Raw genomic sequence first — 22812 nt, forward strand, 5'->3', positions numbered from 1 at the left:
AATATTCCTCTAACTAAGCTTACTTGTTATTAATTTCAAATAGCCAAACTTTAACCTGAGGGATGTTAATAAAATCTTTCTCATTTAAATTGAAGTATTGAATAAATAGATTTAAATTGATAAAGCATAGCAAACAAAGCTTTTCAAATTATATTTTAATAAATTGAATAAGGCAGTAAATCAATGTAGCTTTTGCTACTTTTCCTACAGTTATGCAGGCAATAAATCTAAACAACTCCTTATTACATTTTCCCCTCAAGTTAAAGCGGTCCTTTAATAAAAATGTTTTCCTTTTCACTTATTCGCCAATCATTTTCCTCGGCAGCTCGCTGCGTCCAAATTGAAATATGAATATTGGGAATCTCTTAATTTGATCAAACCCGCTCCATCCAGTGTAAAGCGAATGGCTGCCAAGTCAGACAGAAATTCCAGCGGCTGCTTTGGCACCGGAAGCTCTACGTGCCGGACATGGCTAAATATATATCTATAGTATATGTATCCATATACAAAGCCCGTGGACTGGGGACCGAGTCACCACAAAACAGTCGTAATTGTGGCAGGACACTTTGGATGAGTGAGTTAAACGCTGGGACTGTTTAACTAAGCCTAGTTCAACATGTCCGGGTGCCTCATAATCGTTTGCCACATAAAATGTGGCAGCCAACTGAAGGGCGACACGCATACTCGTACAAGCACATCCTTTTTATCGAGCAGCCACTTTAGCTAGCCGACAACAAGTCAATAAAATTTATGACCATCAATTTCAATGTGTCGAAAGTTTCGCTTCTCTTCTTATTTTCCCTCTGCGGACAGGCAACTCCTTGGGGGTCCTGCGAAGGTCCCTTGTTTTCTATAATTTATGCCGACGGGCGGCGAGAGCAGGAGCAGGAAAAATAAACTTTACGCTCATAAATTTCCTGCAGGCTGTTCTTAGCACCTAATCGGGCTCACTTTAAAGTGCGCTCAAGATGGCCAAGAGAATTTCTCGGCCAAGAACTGCAGAACTATGGAAACCGGTAACGGAATCGTATCCTTCTGTTGTTTTTCGTCCTTTGTCCTTTGCGCATTCCGCTTTAATTGTTTGCTCAACACCTTGGCTAGTTTCCTGGGCGGGTCGTCATTGTTGGTTTCAGCCCTGCCTGCCCGGCATAATAAAGCTTGTTAGCGTAATTGCTTAATTGGCCAAGTCCAGGGTCCCTCTTTCCCCTGCTACCTCCCCTTTGGCCATCTCTAATGGCCGTGTTTGTTGTTTGTTCTCACCCGATGACCATGTGGGTTCCAGCACTCTAGCGTCCAAACACAGGCCACCACACATATATATATATCTATATATATATATATCACAGGCTTTCCGCTCAAACACTCTGAATTGAGTGTGAAAGTGACGACGTAATTGCATTGGCTGGATTAGTTTCATCAAGGGATTGCTGATATAGGGGCATACAGTCTGAGAAATTTGTATCTATCAGGATTATTTTAGAAGAGCTTTAAAGATTAACTTGAAATAATAAAAGATTAATTGTAACAAAATAAAACTTATTGCAAGTCTTTAAATCATTAATATTAGTAGATTCGTTCAACAAAAAGTTTATCCTCTTATTAAACAAATCTCTTTAAAACTGCAGTAAATCATAATCGCATTATAAATTTAAGGTTTCTTAAATTCCATTTCCATTTACCGCCTTTATGATTTCCTATTCCGAATACTGCGTGCAGAAATTTCAATAAAAACCCATTCTTGCATTTTCCTGCTTCTCCTGCCACCTCGAGTCAATCAGATAAATGGAAAATCTGTGGCAAATCTGAGAGGCAGCTGGCTCACTATCGATTACCACATGAGGAGGCGGCCAACAAGAAAGGCATTGAGGCATCAATTAGAGACTTCCTGTTGTGCCATTTGGCCAAGGGGAACTTCATTAAACGCGTTTATTTCCTCGCAGGCAGACATTCGCATCAAATATCTGTCTGTCATTCGAGTTGGCTTATTCAGCATCTGCCGACAGCATAAATGCGATTTCATATACCTATCCTCAAGCGCGGAAGCACTCAGGAAAAGATACTTCTTTTTTGTCGGTCATGGGCGTAGGAACCTTGGGGGAACTTTGACTACAACTGAGAAAAATCTATGAATTATGTGAACTGAAGAAAAAGTTAGTTTAGTTTTTAAAATAATATGTCCATACAAAAGTTTTTTTAATTAGCAAAGTTCTATTTTAGATTCGTATTTATAAAAATTTTATTTAAAAAGTTTCAATGTTTGCTTTTGAGAAACGTATTTTTTGCATAGTTATTTCTCTTATTTGCATCTTGCACCCAATTTAAATTTGAGTATTATCCAAAAGACAACCATAAAATGCATTAGAGTTCCTTTTCAGCTTCAGTTTTCCCCTCTAAACAACATATATATCCCCCGGAAAATTGCCAAAGGGGAACACATGTTTCATAACACTTAAAATCCCCGATTTCGAGGAGTGCGACGATCGCGTGAACAAGTAAATGCCAGGCAATAATTTTTTTATTGCCAGCCAATGCCAAAAACATTTCGCATCGAGTGTAAGTACATATTGAAATAATGTTATTCCTCTTTGTGCGAGAGTGTGGGTGTCTGTCTGATAAGCAGCCAAAGTCCTTGTTATTGTAGCCGTTAAATCCAAACACACACATACATTCCCACCCTCTCTGAACGGCTGGATGTGGGCGTGGCATGTTTGCCAAACCCTCGATATTTATGCCCTTGGTATCGCTTTAGTATCGGTTTAATCAGACTCTTTGATTTTACAACACCATTATGCACTTTTAGTGTGATTGATTGGGGGGCCCGGAAAATGGCAAATGCATTGCCGTTCGGTATAAAAGCCGAATGCGGATTGCGAATTCAAATTCGATTGGGGAATAAAACAAAGTACATTAAAGGTTAACGAGTAGCAATCAAATCCAAACGGCAATCCAAAAAATAGAGAAATTTAATTGCACTTGCTCGGATGAAAAATAGAAACTAACTATCAATGTTTGCAATTGCTCAACAGTATTCGTTGTTGCAATATTCATATTTAAACCTCCTTAAAGCCAAAAATATTTCACCACTCAAAGGTTTTCTCTCTTCTAATTGCTAATCCTTTAAATTGGCAAACAAATAACATTCCAAAATAATGGAATATATAAGTAAAAATATATTTGAACGATTTTATTTATTTATCACTTTGCTAAAACTACTGAAAAATGGTTTAGAATCTACCGCAAATATTTTTATTGCGACCGTGTGGTCGTAGCAAAAAACTTACTGCGGTGAGTGTTTTAAATTGCTGCAAATTTGATCTAAATAAAAGCAGAAAACTTTGTGCCTAACACTTTTGGTCTGGAAACTTTCCAGCAGTTATCAGTTGCAGTTCGGTTTACATTGTTCTGGTTCGAAGTCAGGACAACTTTTTGCAACCATTTGCCATTAGCAGACATTCAGTTGCTGGCACTGGGAAAAAATTGAGCAAGTTGAGAAGCAATTTATCTCAATAATATTTAGGACTTTTTTTCTGAATTTTCTTGAACATAAATACGATCCTCTTAATATGGCGTTAAGTCCACATTAAAGTAAGGTATATAATTTATAATGTATAAGATTTTTCTAGTCAAATATTTAATTTACTGCTAAAATCGTAAGCTCAATTTGATCCATTTTAATCTGGCAAATAGCAATTTCATTTTAAAACTGGTTTAGTGTGGCTGAAAACGGAAAAGCAGACAAGTTGTTAAATAAAAGTTTCCCGCTTGCTTACAGAACGTTTTTCCGGATTCCGGAGTCCGGAGTCTGGTTTCCGGAGTGCAGACCGCTCTAAATGCGGAGCAGTGAACCTCATGCATAATGCAGGAGTCGGACATGCAACTATCTCGGTGAAGAGAGTCGGTCTCCGTTTGCCGCCGAGATACTTATTTGAGATACGCCGGGCATTCCGCATTCTGCATTCTGCATTCAGGATTCTTCATTCTCTTCATTCACTCATTCGTTTGTTTGACAGATATCCTGGCACTCGATCCCGGCTCCGCCGCAGTTGTCCTGCCGCAGGAGCTGCGTTTATTTACTGTCCGGCCTCTCAGCCGTCAGGGTAATTAGGCAGACTCGTGTGGGATTGTGCTCTGCTAACGACCCGCCTGAATAATTCATTAGCCGGCGGTCCTTCCACACCCCGTCCACCATCCATCCGTCCATCTACCAACTCATCCACACATCCTGCTCCCGTTGGGCATCTGGCTGCGCTTTCAAAAAAACCCACCGCAAACATAACCCAAATGCAAACAAGAACATTCTCTGGCTAGTTGATATTTCACTGAGTGTGTACTTTGCCCCAGATTGAGGAAAGCCTCCTGCACATACACACGTATTATAAGGATGTAGGCGGCAAGTGATATTATGTGCTTTTACTATATCCTTCCACCTCATTAGCTTAGAGAGACTACAAATTTTTCTGAGTGTTTAAGCCGCCTTTGCATTTCAAATGCATTCAGCTAGCAGCGTGTCCAACAAATTCATTTGAACTTTTTTTCAAAGAAAAACCTACTTAAAGAGTTAAACAAAAAATATGTTTTAAATCTTAAAAGAATTCTTAGTAACTTTGATCTTTCACCAATTTGAAATACTGACCTAAATGTTGTTTTTATAATTCCTGAAAATAAGTAAAAGCAAAACCATTGAAAACATTTTTAGATTTTCATTATTGTTGCTGCTTTCAACTCTTTGCTTTTAATTGAATTAAATGTATTTATAAACTTTATGACCCATTCCATACACTCTGTCTAGACATCTGTATATCATAAAATACCCAGCAAAGATTATTTAGATGTATAGGCAAGGAAATTATGTAAATGCTGTTTGGCATTTATTGGCCAAATTTAGTTGGTAATTTGTGTGCATATATTAAGTATATTTATGTTGTGCACCTGGCCAATCTTGGCCAAGGCAAAGGGAATTGGCCAAGATGTTAAAGGGTCGCTTTATTGTCGGCACGTTTTTCATATTTCTGCAATCCATTACCAAGTCCTGGCCATTCGTCACGGACTCACAGCCTCCGGCGAACTTCAAAAGTTCCACGACTGGTCATTTAAAGAAGAAACTTTATGCGCAACGATTTTCTTTTGGCTTCTAAGCTGCTTATGTCGAAGATGTTATGCTCTTGGAAATGTTTTTATAATAGGAATGAAACTCGGGGATAATTTAAGCAAATTGAAAATGAGCAAGTTAAAGTTTCAAGATATTTTAAAAGACATATTAGTTAGTTAGATTTTAATAATTTATTATCCATTTTGATTGATTATGACTAGTTAAATAGAAGTATGATGCTCTCTTACAAGCAGAATATTAATTTGCTTGCTTGCTTTCGCTACTTAAAATGTTATTTTGCTGTACTTTCACACATAAATTTTAATAGAGAGTATCAAAGCTGTCAGAAATGTTGCAATGTTAACCGAGTTTCAGCACTCGGTGCCCCCGAAAACATGTACTTTTATTACCTTCTCGAAGAGGAGAACTTCCCTGTCGAGATTTGTGCGCTGACAGGAAAGAACTTTCGGCTGACTCATGGCAGTCGCCACTGGCAGTTGATTTACTGCTCGCCGGAGGGCGGGTTCTACTGGCAATAGCTTGCAGGTAAGTGTTTTCACCCAGACTGCAGCTCTGCAGGAAAATGAAATTTGGCTGAAAACACCTGCAGAAGCTGTTGCCAGATGCTGGCCTTTGTGGCAAAGGCTTCGTAGTGGAAAATGTGGAAAATATTCAAGTTCGCATTGCTTTCACTGCACATTTTATAAAATTCATGCAGGTTCGCCCTGATTTCGCTCCCACTAATGGGCTGCTCTTTGTCCCGGAACCGAAAAAGGATGATTCCTTCATCAAAATTCCCTGTGATTCGGTAAGCAATTTTCCATTCCCTCACAATCGCAATCAAGCGATGAGCTTGCAATCCACTTGGCTCTCTTCCCGTCACTAAAAGGACATGGAATATGGGCGGATTCTTTTTTGATATTGATAAATGCTTCTGCTTCTGTTGGCTTAAAACGAGCAGAAATTCTGTTAACTTTGCAGAGAGAGTGGTTTATAACTTGTATAAAAAATATGAATACTCATTTAGTTTCATATTTGTTTTGAAATTATAAAAATATAAATAAATAAAAAGAATAAAGCTCTAAGAAAATAATTTAAAGAAAAAAGAAGACATTTGGAACCAATTTGATATTAAAGATTATATTTTATGCTCTGTAAATGTTCTGTTAAAATTGTTTATTTTATCATAAATTTGAAAAAAAAAATCAAGGGTGTATAAATATTAAAATCTGCACATGGAACTTCTTTATAATTTGTATAGTTCCAAATAAATAGTTGGACTATTTGTTCTATATTCAATAATTAGCTTTGAATAACAGGAATCATTATATTAAAATATTAACCTCAATCTACAATTTATAAATTTGATACATATTTATCATGAATATGAATCTGTATCCTTTGTTTCTATAAATTCGATTTAATAGATCGTTTATTTTCCTGTTACAAATTATTTCAATAAATCTTTAGCACTCACCCTGTCTCAGTTGAGCCGCCTCCCGAGCACTCCTCCGCCTGGCTGGCCCAGCTCGAGCATCACGTCGGAGTCCTGGCACTGGCTGGTGCTCGACTCCAGGATGCTGATCCCCGTGGTGTTGTCCGTGCTCACGAACGGCGTCTCGCTGAAGCGCACCTCCACCGTCTGCTCATCGCCCGAGTCCAGGTAGTCGCCGTCCGTCTCGTCCGTCCGCCGGCGGATCCGGCGGGACAGCTCCACCTGCTGGTGGTGCGACGGCTGCAGCTGGTGCATCTGGTGGTCGCCACCATGAACAAGAGCTGCATTGATGCCACGCCCACTCAGGATGGGGGAGACGGCGCCCGTGCCATTGCCGTAGGTCGGCTCCCTCGGGATAATCAGCAGCTTCTCCTTGGGCAGACACGTCTCCTGGGTGATGCCGTTCTCGTCCTGGTCGTCGGCATCCAGGCTGCCCAGTCCCCCCTCCCCCTTGCCATGATGCAACCTTGGACCGCAGGTGTTGCGATCACTGCGATTGTAGCCCCTCGTGATGTTGATGATGTTGTTGTTCGACGGATTGAAGCAGGGCAGCACGTGCTTGAACTCCTTGCGGAAGTTCTCATTTAGCCAGGCGTACAGGAAGGGATTGTAGCACGTGGAGCTCATGGCAATCGAGTGGGCCACGAAGAAGAACAGGATGTAGAAGCGCCACTCGTTCGACTTGTCGTCGAAGTCATCGAAGATGTTCACCACATTGATGGGCAGCCAACTCAGACCAAAGACGCCCACCATGGCGATGAGCATGCGATTGGTGCGCTTCTTGCGATCCCGATCCGCCTCCTCCCGCCTCGAGGACTTCGAGCCCGGCTTGGTCCTGGCCCGCTGGTTCAGCTTCACCGATATCCACACATAGCAGATGGAGATGATGAAGAACGGCAGGACGAACTGCAGCGTGGTGGTAATGGCTCCGAACACCTTTCTGTACTGTTCCGACGGCCAGTTCTCCTCGCAGTAGACCACATAGGGTCCCGATCCCGATCCCGAACCCGATCCCGCCGTCATTACCTGCATGTACGCCTGGGCAGCCGAGGTGGCGTCGGGCGCCTCGATGAATCCGGATCCCTGGGCCACATAGCTGCCATTCAGCATGAGAGTGGCCTCCACGAAGGTCTCATTGCCACTTTGCGTTCCGTTGACCAGCTCCTTGGTCATCTTCATGTACATGCCGTAGGGAACGGTGGCCAGCAGGGCGATCACCCAGATGCTCACTATGATCCCGATGCAGGTGGAGAGCTTCATGCGCGGATGGAACGGGTAGATGATCACGAAGTACCGATCGATGGCGATGGAGGTGAGCGTCAGCGTGGATATGTAGATGCTGCAGCCCTGGGCGAAGGACACCAGATGGCACAGGCTCCTGCCAAAGGCCCAGCGACCCATGAAGGTGTAGAGCGGGGTAAACGGCACCGCCAGGACACAGAGCAGGATGTCCGAGAGCGCCAGGTTCGTGATGAATATGTTCGTTACCGTTTGCATGGCTCGATTCCGCAGGACCACATAGCAAACAAGGACATTGCCAAAGACTCCCAGGACAAAGACGGTGGCGTAGAGAACGTAGAAGAAGATCTGCACGAACTGGTTGTGAATGATGCCGCCACTCCGGTCGTCCTCCGCGGCCATCGCCTCCGCCAGGATAATGCTCGTCGTTCCCGGCGTCGTCAGGCTCCAGTTGGTCGTGCCGCTGGCCAAGGGAATCCCGGTCGTGGTGCTCAAGTTGGCCATCTTTGCGACTCTAACGGCTAATGAGTTGAGTGGTAAAAGTGGTTGTCGGGGATTGTGTGCTCCACTTTCTCTGCCCGTCGGCGTTTCCGTTTCCGGTTCGGATGCGCACCACTTAAGCAGCCATTTCCGTCGCCGCCGGAATCGAGCTCCTTAACCGTTGGCCTGGCCAAAAACCTCTTGGCCACTCGCTCACAAAGCTGACCGGGATGCTTTGCTCATCGCTAATTGACTGAGCCGTTGAGTTCTGAAAGGCAACAGAAGGGAAAGATTTTAGTTTGAATGTGGATTGAGGAAGGTGGAATTATAGTATGTAAAAGCAAGCAAACTGTAATGTGCATACCATTCGCTCTTGAAACTTTTTAAAGATTCAAAAGAAACAACATTTTTTTAACACAAAAAAAAGTTTTTAAGAAATGCTTTTGGGTAAATTTTTTTGAACATTTTCCTTGTGGTATTTTGTTTGGGAAAAAAACATTCCATCTTTGTGCCCAACATTTATTGATATTTAACGTTGCAAAAATCGTTTTATGCCAAATTTGAGCTGGTCAAATTTACCAACTGATAAATTCAGTTCAACGAGGAGTGAATGCCAAAATAATTTTGCATTTGCTTCCTTTGGCATTGGAAATATCTGCCAGAGCACAGAGAAATCATTGATTATAAAAGCCCTTCAGCAATCCAACAGCATGGTAAAAATACCCATAAAATTGACTACCAGAACTCAACTTATTTGAAAGTTTTCGGCATGGGAATTCGTCTTAAACGGACTTAAAAACTAAGTTTTCTCCCGGTAGATCCCCCATTCCCCTATTTCTCCATCGACCATCGTTCCCAGCAACAAACTTGGTTTCACTTTTTCAGTGCTGCCTTTTGTTGGTCTGCTTTTTGGCCAAAAGGGATTAAGTTGTTGCCCTGACTGGCTTTTATTTTTAGTTGCTGTCAGACACGCTCCTCGGCTTCCAGCTTCGAGCTGGGTTCCTCCTCTCCGAGTTTATTAAAAACAATGCCAATGTGACAGTTGCTGTCTCTAACTGGGCATCCAGACGGATATCTGCGGAAACTTTGATACCACTTTGATACTTGCCGGACAGCTTTGAGCCAGAGCTGAGTTGAATGGCGAGTCCGCAGAGAAAATAATTTCATTGGTTAAATTAACAAATTCCGTCGGAGAACTTTTCAAAGCTTAAAGTTTCAAGACTTTGAGCAGCGACATCTTGGGAATGTTTTTACTCAATGCAAGTGATGAACCTGTTGAGGATTTTTAACTCGTTGCTCATCGAAGCTTTTAAAAAGAAAATTCTGTTCGATAGTTGAAAGGAATTATCCGTAACGAAATGGCCATTGCTGAAGAAGTCCATTGTCCAGATTAAAAGCCTCTGCCAATCGGAACAGATGTTAATTGCCTGCTTCCAGTGGAGCAAAAGAAAAGGGTAATCCCTGCATTGTCCCGATTTGTTGAAGCCTTTACCAGGATGGCTTTTAATCTTCTGCTTACAATTGGAAGTTCAGGAAATTTTATTGCTTCCCCGGAAGGTCGAAAGTTTTGGCAGGCAACCGAGAATAACCGGAAACCAACGATGCAAATATGCCGATGGCCTATGGCCTCTGATCACGTACAGCAACTAAATGCAAATTTAATTGGATTCACCTAACAACGGTTTGGAAAAGTTTTGCTAAATATGCAGCTGCATGTCGGACCACCAAATGAAGTTAGTTAGCAGAAAATTCGAGCCGTAGTCGGATAATGCAACGCACCATAATCAGAGACTTCGGGGGAGTTTGGTAAAACTTTAGGAGGTTACAAATTGAATTTGTGCATTAAATACATGTTTAACTCCACGGGTCGCAAATAACAATGTTAATGTTGTCAATTTGGGAGGCGTTGCAGATGTTGAAACTGTATTAGAACTTGGAACCATTATCATATTAGGAAAAAGAAAAAGTTTGGTTATCTTTCGGAGACTTAACCAACTAAAGAAATAAAAACCAGTTGGTGTTCATTTCCTGTTAGAATGTTAGTGGAACTAAATAAACAAAATGGACACAACATAAATTGTATACTGGCTAAAGGTTTATAAAAATGTACCAAATTTTATTGTAAATTTTTCTTCACTTGATTAATAAAAAAATAAACATCAATCATAAAAAATTCACAAGACACAACCAGAATTTAAAAATGACAACTTAATAGGGCACGTGGTTGGGTTTATTAATTATAATTTTTCCTGCAATAAAAAAGATAATTTATCAAAGAGGATGAAGGCCAAAAGAAATTGTTAAAAATTACTCAAGATATTTCGGAAAGTTTCGCAGGGCCCGCAGGTTATGCAATCCGGTTAACAGAAAGAATGTCAGAAGAATTTAAGCGCCGCCGGGCCAACGGAGGAAATATAATCATTTTGATAAATTAATAGAACTCTGGACCAGGTTATGGCAAAGAAAAAAAGGAAGCCACGAATGCCGGATATTGTGTAAGGGAAGAACAACAAGAAACAACAACGTAGGCAACGAGAAAAATTGCCAGTTAACAAATTCTTTTTTGTTGTTGTTTTGTCTCTTTATCCATCGCCTGGCTGTTGGGAGCCATAAACTCCATCAAAATCATTACCACCAGCCGGCATTGGAAAGCCCCGAGTGTCGGCGACATCATCATCGCCATCATCCGCCTCTTCCTGGATCCTTTGCCGCGACTCCATTGTCCTTCTGCAAGGCTCACGCGCCGCACTCCCATTATCATTACTAACAAGCAGCACAAAGCAGCTTGAGTGTGTCATCCTGCTGGAGACCGATTCCCACCAAGGCACCGCCAAGGCACCACCAAGCCACCTCCCCTCCCCTTCCCTCCCCTCCCCTCATTGAGCTCCTGATCTGTGGCACTTCGTAATTTTAATTTTGATGCATTTGTCACCATTTTTTGTCCGCCTTTATGTTCTACACTTGGAAAAAAAGATCTCATAAGGTTATCAGTTTAAATTTTTCTTCAACGTCTACAAAAAAAAGAGAAACTATATTTACAAACTTTTTTCAAATAATAAGAAAAAATTACGAGTCTTTTTTTTAATTTTAATTGCGACTTGCGAACTTTTTTTTTGTAACTTAAAGAATCTGTAATGCTAAATAATAATGAAAGGGAATGCCATTCTCATTTAAATCGATTCTGCTTAATAGGGTTTTTTATTTTAAACAAAGACCTATTTTTAATTGCAAATTTTTTATTGCAAATTGCGCATCTCAGTGTAACTGGCTCCCTGTCGCTTTGGCGTCTTCTGCGGCAACGATTTATCTTTGGGCCGTGACATAATGAAACAAGGCGATATGGCCAGGGCAGAACAAACGCTCACTTTAATGGGATTTTATTTTGTGCCCGCAATGTCAGGAGCAACGACGACACCCACAACAAACTGTTCGGCTCGTCCTGTAAGTGCTGGTATATGGCCTACTTATAGGCGCTTGGGGAATTTTATGGCGACAAGGTGCATCGTCCAGAGGGCAGAAACCATTAATGAATTTCCCATCGCTTCGGGCTTAAAGATGCAGTTAAAGCGTATCTCAATGGACTGTCGAGGAAGTTTATGGGTGCGCAGGACAGTCAAACAGAGTGCTAAAAAAGAGGAGGGATAAAAAGGACAACCTCTCGCTACTTTTATTCGCCCAAAGCCCTTTTGATTTCCCATTTACGGCAGCTGAAGGCTAGGAAAAATTAAATAAAAAAAACAAATTGAATACGGTACATTTAAGAAAAACATGGTTTTTCAAGTTGTACATAAGAGTTTAGGAAATAATTAAGAAGATGTTCATAAGCTTTAATTATTTCAAAACACATTTAATTTATCAATTTGCAAACAAAACAAGAAGTCAATTTTTAACCTTTTGTCTAACGTACTTAAAAAATAATCAAGCAAAAGTGTCAACAAAATACAAACAAAAGTGTGATAATAGCCAGATAATAATCGGAAAACATTCAAACACCATTTGCATAATTGCATGCAAACGCCAATCTAGATAGGAATATTTAAATAGCAATCGTATAACAATGGAGCAACAATCAGATCAAATACAAAATACATTTCTAAACCATTTCTCTGACCAAGCTTTAATTTATTCTGTAGAGCTTCAGATCCATCTCGACTTTTGAGTTATTTCATCGAATAAATTTGGGCAACCATTGCGTGTTATTCCGAAGGATATACATATATTTTTCCCAACCGCAGTCGATAAAAAGCCTGGTTAAGCTGTTTTGCGTGCCGACAGACGGCTTTAACTACTTTTTAAGCATTTTCAGCTTGAGAAAACTTCCGGAAAACCACAAATACCTGGCAAATGGAAACTATGCCATTAGCAGAGCTACACCAGATTTTCCTGCACTAATGATGTGGCCGGATTGGCCGGTGATCAAGGCCACAAAACTTCTTGGCCAGCTCCTTCTACTAATTAACATGGCTATTTTTATGATAATCAATTACAAAGTTCGCGCAGAACTTTGACGTTAGTTTCGCTAAGGAAAAAAATATATAAAAACTAGAAGAAAGTTTATTCGCGGCCAAAGAAATTACTCAGCAGATTAGGAGATCCGACAGATGAGGCCTCGATGGGAACATGTGTTCAGTGTCTGTGTCAGTGTCATGAATCGATTGATGACGCGGAATTTAATTAAAATTTTGTTCGAATTTTTTCCCATTTTCCGCTGCTGCGTTTGCCACTTTAAATTGCTGCTTTGCTCGTAAGCAGCCACTTTGCATATCGTTGAAATGTCGGGTTGAGAATTATTCATACGCACATGAGTCTCAGATATGTATTTACTCGAATGAGAGCAGCGCGCTGCCTTAATTTATTTTTTGATTTATGTGCCCGGCAACTAATTAGAGAGTTATTTCCATTTCGGATCACAATGCACTCGAACCGAGGGTCTAGTAACTGACTCACTCAAAGTAGTTGCCGAGTATTTGCCACATTTACGACGGACACATAAATATCGAGTATGTATGCACAAACCGAATCGCATATATCAAAATCCAAATATATCTGCATCAAAGAAATAGTAATAAATGGGCAAAAATAAAAGAGAGCATTACTCAACGGGGAAATTTTAATACTCTTCATCAAGCGATTTATTATGGTGCTTTCTCATCTTTGCTTTAAGTACTATTAAGCTCCATCCACTTTTAATTTAAATTGTACATTATAAGTCATTTAAACATAAATAAATGTTTTAATAAATTATTTTTCGTAAAAATAAAAATGACAACATTGGGAAACAATAGAATATTTTCAAACTACTCAATAAAAAGTGAAATAATCCACTTATTTGAATAGGTAAATAAGAGCATAAACTGAAAGTTCTGAGCTCTAAATAAATTAAGCTATTCTACTGAACTCAAGTACCTGTTGTTACTCAATCGATGCTCCGCTTATACCCTGACTGAATTATTGGGCCAAATAAAAACGGCAAAAATAGCAAATTGCCCGGGGATCAAGGGGAGCTCCTCTCCAAAAGGAAGCCCCCAATCCCCCCGATTTCGACCCCGATGCGAGCGGGCTAAGCCCATTAAGGTCTGTGTGGACAGAACCGGCGATAAGCGTCAGCGGCATTCGCATAAAGATAACACTGAAATCAAACTAAATGGCTAAAATTGGCAAGCAACAACAAACGAGCGGCGGCAACAGGAAATCCAGGCGGTAATATTTTATCACGAATACAGAAATCGCATATAAAAATCGCAGTTAAACATTATTAGAAAGATTGGGCCAGGATGGGGCCCTTATAGCCATTAATAAGATTGTTTTAGCATGAATTTACGGCCAAGGGCAGCGCAGTCCCTCGCTTTTTGGCCTTTTCGGCCAGCTCCACTCTGATCCCAAGGCAAACACAGCCGGTCGAGCCGAAATGTAAACAAGTCAGCCTACCGATGGCCCCGTTCCGATGGCTTTTCCTCCAGTTGGGCGTGCTTTTCCCTCCCACCACCATTTTTTTTTAGCTCTCTAGAGCTGACAGTCTATTCGAAAATTGAAATGTTTGCTAACACGAGCCACTTAAAGTAGAGAGCCGAACAAAAAATGAAAAAAAAGAAGCGTAGAAAAACCAAAACGAATTTCATACAAATTACACGGCCACTTTTGGCCAAAGTTCAACGAGGCGTGCGGCCAAAGAGCCATCAGATCCAGAGACCAAAAGTCCCTCACAACGGAACACCGAGCTGCCATTGCCTCTGTGTGTGGTAAGTGGTTTCCTCAACGAGCTTTAAAGTCCCTCGAAAAAATACAATTTGAATATGGCAAGCAATTACAATTGCCACGAGTCCGCCGATGGCACACAGAAAAAGTGGTCAGGCCAATTATTATCCCCTGGAAAATTGTGCCCGGCAATGAAAACAACAATGGGGCGATTTCCTTTGATTGCCAGCCATCTAAGCTTTTCAAGTGCAATATTGCCAGGATTATTGTTTTAAAATTTTGTACATTCTAGGGACCACAACAAAAATAAATGGGAAAGAGCTTTTTTACCCATATAATCCTCATAAATAATCTTGATTTTCTAGGCTAATAATATCATGGCAATATATAATTTTTAATTTTTCGGAAAATTATTGGGGATGTTGAATGAAGAACAGCAATGTTCTTGAACAAAACAAATTCAAATGCAAGAGTATAAAAGGCATATTCTATACTGAATTCCTACCTACTAACTAAACAATTTCAATATTAATAACACTTTTCTCTGTGTGGGAAGAAAAACAAGCTCGTGCTTATACTCGTACCTCAGTTATCCTTTCCAAAACCTCGGCTTGTCGACAGTTGTAACGGCCAAAAGACATGGGTTCCAGGCAACTAACGAAGCAATTTTCGTGTTTGGCCTGCAACCTCAAGATAAGGATAACTGGACCAGTTAAACTCTACTGTAAAACGCCAGGACATTTTCTGGTCATTCCCCAGCTGAGGGCGTCGTCTGAATGTTTAATAATTTTCCATAAGCTTTTTCGGCAGGCGGATGGCTGCTGAAGCAGCTGAAACTTTTGAGAATTATATGCACTCGCAGTTGTCATGAGTTGTCCCTTCCACCCACCACCATTCCGATTTTCCACTCTGATTTTCCACTCCCATTTTCATTCCCATTTCCCTTCCATCCCAGTAGTAATAACCGAAACGCAAGCCGTGGCTGAAATAAAAATGCAAATGCCAAGGACACAGCAGCGTTGAACTTGCGACTGAGCGACATATGGGGCGTTTTGGTCGGGGGGCGTGGCAACCGCAGCCTTAGTTTGCAGGACTAAAGCCCAGGATTGGAGGTGCGCCTAACGAGGACACAACCACCCCCTCCCCTTCCCCCTTTGCCTGTCTGTCTATCTGTCTGAATGTCTGTCTGTCTGTCTAGCTGGCTGGCTGTCCTGTCAGCCTTTCCTTTCTTCGGCTTGTTTACTCACAATTTTCATTTGGCATATGCAAGGACAATAATTTCATTTACCACTCGCCGCTCGGCTATTCGTATTTCCAGATTATCTTTCGGGCCTTGAAGTATGTTTTCTTGCCAAAGCCTTCTTGGAGTAGACTCTTGGCCAAAATATATTTTCTAGTCAGCTTTGTTTTGCATAGGAGCAAACACACAAATCCTTTTAAAAAAGAATTCAATGCATGAGAACAGCCTTTATAAATTTTAAAATTGCAATAAAAAGAAAAAGAATAAAAGCATATCGTATTACCATTCATGTCTTAAGTGTTCTTTTACTTTTTGTCTAATTGAAATTTCAAGGAAAGAAGGCTCAAGCTTTGCTAACTATTTCACTAACTAAGCTGAGGATGAAAAGTACATTTCTTTAATCTGAAAGCATTTCCATTGAATATTTATTAAAAATAAAGTTTATTTGAGAACTTAAAGGTAGAGCCTGTAAGCCCTTTTGTAGAAAGTTCTCTGATGGACTTTCATATTCCGCTTGTGGAATAATCAGTTGATTTCGAAAGTTTCACCCCTTCCACAGCAGAGCTCACCCTTTTTTGGCAAATTCCTTTATCGCAGTTTGTATGGCTCATTTTGTGCCTTTTCCCCGTTTGGCATTGCTCACTTGTTTAGGCGTTTAACCTTTTTCGGGCTGCCGCAGCAACAATAACAAAACCAATTTCCCTTGTCTTTTGACGCCATTTGTTTGCACAACCTTGGTCCCATCCGTGTCCTGTTCTCTGTTCTCTCCTCTGTGCTGTGTGTGTGTGTATGTCCTTGCATAACACGCCGCGACGTCGGCGGTTCACCCACACACACAATAACACACATATGCCAAAGCCCGACCAATATTCGAACCGAACGAAAATCAATGAATTTTATTGCGGCTACACATGGAGTCCCTCGTCCTTCTGCGTCCTCAAGTTCTTGTCTCTGGTTTCTATTGCATACTTTGCTGCACTTCAGGGATGGATCGAAAGATTAATAAAAAATATCGAATAGATATTAGTTGCAAGACTGATCCTAACAAAAATGTATCAATTGTTTTTTATTGAGAAGTAGGAATATTTGGGCAAATTTATTTAAGATTCAAAGGTACTGGACTTATTTTCCTGATTTTAATAATATGTATTCCTATAACTAATAATAAATTAGAACAATTTACAATCGAATAATATATTGTTAAATATTTAAAATTATTTATATACAAATCAATGACTTTGAAATATATTTTTTATAAATTACTTTAACATTTTCTTATATCTCAAGTACATCACTAATGCAGTTTGTGGGCATGTGAGTGCCAGTGGTTCAAGGGGTAGTGACCATAATTAATTGACCATTTACTGCAGCTTCCCTGCAGCCGTTAAGAAGGAGACAATGGCTTCATAAATTCAGCTTTGAGAGACCAATCTCGACCGGCTAAGTGCTCCACGGGTTTGTTGTCCTTTGTCTTTATCACTGTCCTTATCAGAAGGCAGTGCACTGGAAAATGTCCTTGCCCGTCGTCAGTCATAATGAGGGATCCACGACCATTTGGCAGGCAACGCTCCCGAGACCCAAAACAATCCACTTGTTTTGGTCAGCTGAAGCCAGAATGGTCGCTTTAACATGGCCAAGCTTTGCAACCGGAAAATTGGTTCGGAAAATATTGTGTCTTTTGTAGGGGAATTTTCTTTCATGACTTGAAACTTAAAAAACCAGGAGGTGAAACCGTAGGAAGTCGGAAATCATCAACATTATAAATCACACCGGAGTGTGGAGGCGTAAATTTTTTATATAGACTGGGGGAGCATGAGAACCCAAGAAGTTCGTGAGTTTTATGTTCTCGGAATTCCAAATAAGGGAAGAGGAATGCCTACACTTTGGCATACAAATAAATATTATCTTCAAATTAACATATTCGGGTATAATAAACATTTTCTGAATTATTCAAATGTGCGTTATATCAAAAGTACCTACTTTTTATTATTTGTGTTATTTAATTTTAAGTTAAGAATGAATTTTGAGATGTTTTTATTGATTATAATACATAGTTGTTTTAATTTTACTTATTCTTGAACTCAATATTTAACCTTAAATGCTTTACAAAACAAATAAAACACAAATTAAGTGGTTTATACTACATTAAAAATCATTTAGAAATTGGATCAGCAAATTCTTTTAATTAATTCGATTCGTTGTCATGTTATTTTCATTTGGTCTGAAAGTACTTCTATTTATACCAAACAAACTTAAGCCGTGATTGAAACTTTTGAAAAATTCGTGAGAGTAATCTGTAACGTAAGCCGCAAGTAATCTGAATGAAAAATAAACTCTTACAAATTGAGAACTTGACCTTTCCTTGGCAGCTCTTCCAGAGCGATTAAGTTGGTTGCCCGGGTTGCCAGGCTACAGCTCCTCAGCTGCTGGCCTTCAACAGGATTATCTCCTGGCTCGTCTCGATTTCCATTTATCATTATGCAGATTCATGTCTGCAATATGTTCATTTATAAACATATATATCTAGCGAGGCAAAAAGAGCAACAAAAGAGCAGTCGAGAGGGGAAGTACTCTGCCGTAGACTATGCAAATTAATAAGCAACTCAGTTAGCGCTGACTTAAATGCAGGCAAACTGTTGTAAATGGCGTTTTAATCAACGTACCAAGACAACAAACGAAATTAATTAAATGTTCACTTCATGGCCGCTATCCACGCTAAACCAAAACTCTGAGAGCCCGGCCACGCCCACTTATTATCTCGGGCCCAACCCGCCCATCCTGCGAACCTCCGCCGCGCGTAACGTCAATTTTTGCATTTTAATGATATTTGAACCGCGGTGTGTTCAAACCCTCCTGAATTTTGGGGTTGCATTGGTGGATTCGTGAGGGGGTGGCCAACCGGATGGTTTCGCGTTGCCCACATTACGATGATGACGATGGCTATAGCGAAGACCCTGGCCAGTTGTTAGCGATATGATAATGAATCGATAAATACTCTCTCTTTCGGCGAAGCCAACGGAGAAACTTTGGCGTCGAATAGATTATTCTAAATAGGTTATGTTTCGGGGAAATGACAAAGCGAAAAGTTCATTCCGAAACTTTGAAAGAGAATTTTTTGTGCATTTATATTTAAATGAGGAGGGGTTTTTTCATGAATTATTTAGACAAAAATACGTAAAGAAAGCTTTACACCCTATTAACTTGCAAAATAACAAATTCCCTTTTGATGGGGACCTTTAAGACCGACTAACTTTAATTTAGGTCTAAACCAATTACCTATCAATCCCTGGAAAACTACTTTCACTAAAATTAAATAACCCCAAGGACTCAATTATGAATGGGGAATTAATTACGTTGCTGGCCGCTGAGTATTGGGGCTTAGTGTGGAGCCCACAATGCTCTTCGCTCCAATCCAAATCCCCGGGCCCCCAATTGCGGTTGCTGAATCCATGAGGATCCAGCAGAGTGATTTTTTCCTTTTTTGGGATGCCCTCCCGATTCCGTCCGTCGTTCTAATTGAAAAGCAATTAATTTTTTGGCCTGCATTAGGCTGCCTTCCGAGCGACTTGTTTCCCTGCTGGCTTCCCAATGGGCCCTGAATTATTGACAAAAGTTAAGTGAGCAACTGCACGGACCGAAATCATAACCAGACATCGAGCTAAATTGAAAGGCAACATCGAGTGGGGCCCTTCGGCTTGTGGTCTCTGGAGAAATTTGAAAATCCTAGCCGCAAACGTCTGACTGACTGTCAATGGGAGGACCTCCCCCATCCTGGGAGCCCAGATTACAGAGCGCCAGAGATGGGATCCTGAAGCAAACACCAAGTCAAAGGCAATCGAAATGGCCAAAGCAATGGCAACAGCAAAGGCAACAGCTTTTGGCCTTCAGAACGGCAATCGTTTTATGGCCGTGTTCCCCTCAGCTCGTTACTCTGTTACTCTGTTATTCTGGCTGGGGGCCTCCATCGCTCAGATTGGCCGTAAAAATGTCACCTGTGACTTGCGACTGTGAGAAATCAAATAAATTCAAGCAGCTGGCCGCCGCCACCCACCTTTACGCATTTCTTATCAAGCCGTTTTGCTCATAAACACACGCACACATAAAATATATTTACATAGCATTCCCGGCCATGCACCGACTGGCTTTTGCATAATTTATGCAGAACTTAGTAACCAATAAAAATGGCAAGTGGCATAAAAAGGCCCACAAAACATGTACTTGTAACGCAAAGTAAATGTGCTTACGGGAACCACACAAAAAATACCTTCAGAGGAATTTAAAATTGCAGATGTTTTCCTAAAAATATTATTTTAGTGCATAAACTAGCTTAGTATTTCAAAATTGGTTTAGGCAATCAAATATAATTGATACTCGTACATTATTTATTTAACAGATTATTATTTATTAAAAAAGTAGCAAACTAAAAATGGTTTTAAACTACAGAAATACATTTTTTGCACCAACCGATGTGAATGTTTGTCTTTGACTTTTCACTGCAAGTATTTATATATAAGTTTAGTTCAATTTCTTAAATAAATAAAAAGAAAATGGACCTTCAGGCATTCACCTTAATAGCTTGCAAGAGGTGAAAATAAATATTTGCATTCTGACTTTTGGCATCCAACTGTGAAAATTCGCAACTACTTCGTACCTCAAAGATGATTTAAATGCAAATGGAGAAAAGTAGAAGCCAAAGGATGGGCAACCGGGAAAAAGTGAGGCTTCCTAATCGAGTGACGATGTTTCAGCTAGCATTTCTGCAATTTTCGCCTCCATTGCAGATTTTGGCTACCTGAATTTGGCTTAAGTACCACTTCCACTGGCCATCAGCGAGCATTTTCGCGGTCTGATATGCAAATTGAAATGCGTTTTCCTTTTACGCTGCTATGTTTTCCTCTGCTTTCTCTCTCGCTTTTGGCAAGTCTCTTTATTCTGTGTGGGGGGTTAGGACTACATGTTCCCTCAGGCATATGGAATCCCTGACATGTGCACGCATATCACGTATACGCAGTGAGCGTCTCAAACGGCTGATGAATTTGTGATGGAGCGGATTAAGTTGGATAACTTAAAGCGTACTACTTGCGAAGTTGCAAACGAGTTTCATGGGAAATCAAGGTTCCGCCGATAACTGAAGCAAGACAATCAATCATCTTAGGAATAGTTGCCATACACATTTATCACTTGTGCACGCACAATAATGATTAACATTACGTATACGCCGGGTAAACTTGACCAATTCCCACCTGAGCAATACGGTCATTAGTAATCGCCCTCGTTGGGCAAAGCAATCAATGCATTTGTTTATCGAATCAACAATTGATGGACGACGAGTGGATGGATGACTGGCGTCCATGTCAGCGGGGATCAATTAGAATCAATCGAGAGTTGTCCGGACTGTCTTCTGATTGTTCGTTCGCTCGTTCGCTCCTTCCCTTCTCGAGGGCCCATTAAAATTAAAGGGAAATTTGCATTTTTAATTAAGGAACAGTCACGGCCGAGCCATTTGATTTGGCCATAAAAAGCGAACAGAAAACGTGCCACCCCACCCCCACCTCCACTTTCGTTTCCTTTTGTTTTCCAATGCAATTGGGTTTTTCCTTAATGTTATCTCTTTTGCCCCGCATCACTCTTTTCGCTCCTGGTTCCTCTTAGCATTTATGTGTTTTCTCTCTCTTTTTTTATTGTGTATTTTGGTAACTTATTTGTTTTGTCGCAAAACAAAATAAAAGTTGAATGCTTTTTTCGGGACTCCGGCCTGTGCCGAAATAAAACTTTTCTTTGTGGGAGCCGAAGAAAAGGCCGCAAGAAAAGTTGACTGGAATTCAATTTGTTCGGATCGTAATGAATATACTCGGGGATACACTTCGGCCTGCCTCCGCCTCCGACAAACATGTCAAACTTATTAACAAATACATTTTTGCAGTCCGCAGTCCGCAGTCAGACTCACCTCCCACTCCAGCTGCCTTGGCGAATTGATTTAATTTGAAGTTGGTTTGCAGTCAGTTAAACTTGAACTCTCACTCCGCCCGTTAAATGTTATTGTTGGGCCAGAGGCAAAAAAGTTTTTTGGCCCAGCTAACCACGGGAAAAAAGTACAAGCAGGCGTATAAATAAAAACCGAAAACTGGCGACCGCCGACGTGTCAACACTGCGTATGCGGGGTGTATATAAAAACATATACATATATATATATATAGATATACAAATATAGGGAGGAGTTGCTCGAGACACAAAAAACCGAAAACCGCAAGGATGGAGGCACTCGAGCACGTTCCGGCACTTGTTTGGTCTCCTCGCTCTCACTTTCGCTATCAGTTCTTCGCCGCACAATGGAAACACACTTCAGCCTTCCGTCGAAGAAAAGACAGCTTTTCCTCAGTTCGAAAACACCTCTTTTCGAATCTCCCACCGGTTATCTGCCGATTTTCGCGTCCGCCGTCAACGAAGAATCACAGGCAACTGAACGCCACAACTTCGTGAGGCTGAGCAGCTGAACGACCGACCGACCAACAGGTTAGCCGCTGATAAGGGCTCGTGTTCAGCCGAAGAACTCGAGTCGTTTCGCTCGCTGCGTATACGTAATGTGCCGACGACGATGCATATCGCGTATACGCAGCGTTTGGCTCACTCAATTGCAGGGGTGTTGAGTGAATCGAGTGAGTTCCCCTGTCAATTATCTGCGAGCCGGGAAAAGTGAGTGAAAAACAGTTTCGGCCCTTAAATGAGCCGTAAAACGGGGAATTCGGTAACGAGAACTTCATAAATCCATCACGAAAAAACAGTGATGTCATTTTGAAGTTTTTGAACTTTTTCGTAGCCCTCGAAGGTCGTTAAGTTGCGCTGTGTAAAATTTTTAGTTATCCCACGCAGATTTTACTGCTCCCAGAAAGGTAGCTAAGAATTTTGCTTGAATTCTAAACCTGACTTTAAATAAACACTAACCGCACCTAATTTGCAAATTAAATAATAATCATAGACAAGTTAACTTATGTTTTATATAAGAATGGGTAATAGGAGTTGATTAAAATCAGAAAATTGTAAGAAAAAAAGGCGCTCGCTTGATTGCTTTAATGG

At 40.8% G+C, this 22812-nt stretch overlaps 1 protein-coding gene across 1 annotated transcript in view; it reads right to left on the minus strand.

The window, feature by feature from the left end:
• LOC108100697 (prolactin-releasing peptide receptor) overlaps positions 1–22170 on the minus strand; it is a 33062-nt gene extending 10892 nt beyond the window's left edge. Inside the window, exons 1-2 of the mRNA XM_017204719.2 lie at positions 21686–22170; positions 6567–8571 (exon numbers count right to left, since the gene is read on the minus strand). Of these exons, the coding sequence (XP_017060208.1) occupies positions 6573–8327 (1755 nt within the window). The 5' untranslated portion in view covers positions 8328–8571; positions 21686–22170 and the 3' untranslated portion in view covers positions 6567–6572. The remainder of the gene's footprint in view (positions 1–6566; positions 8572–21685) is intronic.
• Positions 22171–22812: the final 642 nt, after the last annotated feature.

This window comes from Drosophila ficusphila, unplaced genomic scaffold (assembly GCF_018152265.1).
Source record: "Drosophila ficusphila isolate 14025-0441.05 unplaced genomic scaffold, ASM1815226v1 contig_286, whole genome shotgun sequence".
NCBI classification, from domain to species: domain Eukaryota; kingdom Metazoa; phylum Arthropoda; class Insecta; order Diptera; family Drosophilidae; genus Drosophila; species Drosophila ficusphila.